The sequence below is a fragment of the Labeo rohita genome, unplaced genomic scaffold (genome assembly GCF_022985175.1).
Source record: "Labeo rohita strain BAU-BD-2019 unplaced genomic scaffold, IGBB_LRoh.1.0 scaffold_1990, whole genome shotgun sequence".
Lineage (NCBI taxonomy): Eukaryota > Metazoa > Chordata > Actinopteri > Cypriniformes > Cyprinidae > Labeo > Labeo rohita.
Window position 1 is genome coordinate 6543 of NW_026128210.1, and position 3684 is coordinate 10226.

At 34.9% G+C, this 3684-nt stretch overlaps 1 protein-coding gene across 1 annotated transcript; it reads right to left on the reverse strand.

Moving 5' to 3' along the window:
- Positions 1–744: 744 nt before the first annotated feature.
- On the reverse strand, positions 745–2195 carry LOC127159215 (complement C1q tumor necrosis factor-related protein 6). Its single transcript, XM_051102104.1, has 4 exons — positions 2100–2195; positions 1411–1637; positions 1138–1266; positions 745–1025 (listed from the first exon to the last, which is right to left on the reverse strand). Exons 1-4 carry the CDS (start codon positions 2126–2128, stop codon positions 745–747), a joined length of 666 nt encoding a protein of 221 aa, XP_050958061.1. The 5' UTR covers positions 2129–2195.
- Positions 2196–3684: the final 1489 nt, after the last annotated feature.

Here is a 3684-nt window from a genome sequence, read left to right on the forward strand (position 1 = left end):
TCGTCATCAGTTAGGAACCTAGGTGTACTATTTAATAGCAATATTTCAAAATTATGACCTATGCTCTCAATGTCAAATGCAGAAATGTTAATTCACAACCTCAGGGTTAGATTTGTATGTATGTATTTTTCAGTGTTCCAGTGCACTGAAAGGATTTTGCGATTGAGAACGCCCATAAAATGGCCAACTCCCTGATCAGTGCCCTAACTGCTGAACTAGGGAGCTGACTGAGATTATAGATTTGTATAAGCAGATGCCACATTCGACTTTCGTGTTTACCATCTTGGAATGGTCTATATGATTAAAAATCATTAGTTTCAAGAAGCAACAATATTGTAGAGCGTGTAAAAAATAAAAAACACCTACATTTAAATTTCTGAACAAACTGGATAAGAATATGTTGGTTTGTGTTTTTTTGTTATGCATTAACTCAATATTAACTTAATATTATAGCTTTTTAACCTAAAGTATTTCCCCATGACATAACCATCCCAAAATTATCAACAAAGTGGACAATCAGTGGAAACAAATCAGTTGAACATTTTGATATTAAATTAATTTAACTAACCTTAATAGTAAATGAAAGAGAGAGAGAGAAAATGCAAAGACTTAGATTTAATATTTGAAGCCATTATTTCAATGTTTTTAAAATGTTTTAATGAACAAGAAATTCAGTATTACATGCCGTTGTTACAAGTCAATTCAAAAAAAAAAAAAAAGGTCAAAAGTGTATCACCAAGGCTGTCAAAGAGGAAAAAGTAAATGGCCAGAGAATGTAAGATAGTTATGTATATTTTCATATACCCATGTATTTTCCCTGAGACGCACATAGACATGATCTCCTTCTTCCAGAGTCAAAATGGTTGAATTAGAGGCTGCTTCAAATCTTTCACCAAAAGCATAATTGATTGTAGCAACCATCTGCTGTCCATTTTGATACAGATACAGACACATACCCTTGGATGTTTGGTGTATCCCATGGAAACTGAAGAAATAGACACCTTTAACAGGGGCTGTGAAGATGCCTGTAATTGCATAGGTAATAATGGACACAGACATGTCATGTTTGCCAACATTCTCACCATGTAGATTTCAGAGTATCATACATATATGCATAATAATACAGGTTCTACACACCAGTGGTTGGGTTGTAAACTTTATCAGTGTTCACAAGGACATTTTTGTATACCAGTGTGACGTCAGTGTTGAATGGACCGGTATTTTCTGGAACTCCAAGTGTGGCAGCAAATGCCACTTTATATTTCTCTGCATAGAGATTCACAAAAGATTGACAAACAAATCAATGTGCAAATTTATTTTCTTTTTTATCCATCAGTTGGTATTTTTGTGTACTCATTTCCTCATCTGTAAATTGAACATTATTAAAAGGAGAACAGACAGGAGAGTTACCATTTCTCTTGAACTGCTCCAGCTGTTCCTCAGTGATCTTCAGTCTGTCCTTCAAAGAGCTCACAGTGGATCTCAGCTCTGCCAGCTCAGACTGAAGACTTGTAAGGAAGGTTTGCAGAAACGCACCAGAAGCCAAGACAACACCTCTTTCCTCCACATTCAAATGCTCAGTACTATCAGTCTGTACTTCCTTCTCTTCCTTCTGGACCTCAGGCATACAGGCACAGCTGAACAGAGGCAGCAGTGGATACAGACTGTTACAGGCTTTGTTACCTGTCGCAATCACGTAACCTGAGCAGTTGTGGACTAAAGGAATGTGCAAACTGAAAAGTAGACTGTGCACATCAGTTTTTCAGTTTGTCATAGTTAGGCATTAACCTAAGATACCAACCTGAATCATGTGACAGTTAAAACTGGAGAAAAGGCTGCTGAAAATTCAGTTTTGCCATCATAGGAAATGACATTTTAATTTAATATTTTTTCAACATATTTTTTATATTATCCAATAAATGCAGCCTTAGTGAGCATCGATCAAAAACATTAAAAAAAAATCTAATTATTCCAAACTATTTAGTACTACAATGAGCATGTTTGCTAACATGCTCATTGTAGTTTGTGTAGTCAAAATGGTTTAGACTGTCATACAAACAAAAATCAACACAGAAGCAACACCACATAAAAGAACATACCAGTGATTGGATTTTCTTTGCGGAAACATCTTTGCAAACCAGTGCAATATCAGTAAAGGGTCCAATGTTTCTTTTGTTAAAATCTGTACTAGATATCTGAGTTACCAATGAATATAGAAAGCAATCAGATACTGACTTGACATTTTATACCAGGTGGATTAATGTTTAACTTATATTGAGAATGCATAACTTATAATAAGAAATATTTATCTATATTTTATTTGGCCCACAGTTCAACTACATGATGTTACACACATTAAAGTAAGTAACACCATCAAAAGGTTTAAAAGCCTGTATGACGTTAAAGTAAGAAATGTTTAGACCAGGTTCTTCATCCTTATTACAGTAGATTAGTGGAGAAATGGAGCAAAGACTGTTCGTACGTATTGTAAAGAACTAAGATTTGCATTCTAGGTCTTGGCTATAAGAACATCTTTACATCGGTAGGCCTAACCCTAAACCTACCCATAATTTATCCCTATAAAATCAGAAGGAAATAATAGTTGAATAACTAGGGTGTAGAAGCACCTATTTCTGGTTGTAAGGACAAACCTGACATTTCCTGTAAACTTATGCTTTAATTCTATTTGGTTGCTTGGACAGTTTTTTACACTTGGTAAAATCACGTTCACCATTACTATCCAGAAGTGAATTTAGAAATTTTATTAGCACAGCTTGTTGCTCAAGTTAAAAGGGTTGAAGATTTAATATTCAGACTGCAGTATAGTATTTGTACCCTAACTACATCAGTTGTTTTACCCACTCTCACCAAGCCTAAAAAACATACCAGAAGAAATATTAGAAAAAATATTAAAATGAAAGCACATCATTTTGGTTAGTTGTAGGTAGTTGTGAACCTCAAGCTTACGGGGCCCATGGCCACTGCTTGTGCATAGGGCCCAGAATTTGGTGCTATGCCCCTGTTTGACAGTGTGGCTTTGCCTTCACCATTTGTTGTCTTTAGAGTAACACTGAATATTGCATTGATGTGCAATATTAAATACCTAATTGTTTTTTGTTTTTGTTTTTTGCAATGAAAGTATATATTAATGATATTTTCTTCATTTGAAATCTAGCAAACATGTTTATTCTACATTATCAGAGAGATTCTGATTGAGCCTATTGTATTTTAGCAAAAGTTATATAGTAAAGAAATAACATTTAAAAGCAAGTTCTCAGTAGAATAGGAGGAAGTGTGTCTGTACATTTTTATATGCCTGGGGAGTAGTAGAATGGTGACTTAGATTCCTTATGTCTTTCTGCATCTTTTATCATTCACCTCAACCGCAGATGGATCACTTCAAATAGATCAGTCAAATAGAGTCTCTGTAGTCAAGGCACTTTTAAACAGAAGACGATTGTCATTGGCTTTTGCCTGGAGCTATTTTGGTATATTGTGAAGGTCTCTACTATCCTCCCCACAGTGTAAGTTTAATTAAATCTTTCAGGAAAAGAAATGAAATAGAAATGTATAAAAACTACAAACAAAAGCAAAATCTTGTGACAACTGAGGCTTTTGACGCTGTTTTGTTTTCCTATAGAAGAGAGGTTTAAGGACAGCCAGATCAGCTGTAGATGATACGTT

Coding starts and splice junctions, on each gene's coding strand:
- LOC127159215 (XM_051102104.1), bottom strand. CDS start 2,128: ATGTTTCCGCAAAGAAAATCCAATCACTG. Junction 1,638..2,099: donor CAAAGAAAATCCAATCACTG/GTATGTTCTTTT, acceptor GCCTCTGTTCAG/CTGTGCCTGTATGCCTGAGG. Junction 1,026..1,137: donor AGTTTACAACCCAACCACTG/GTGTGTAGAACC, acceptor ATGCAATTACAG/GCATCTTCACAGCCCCTGTT.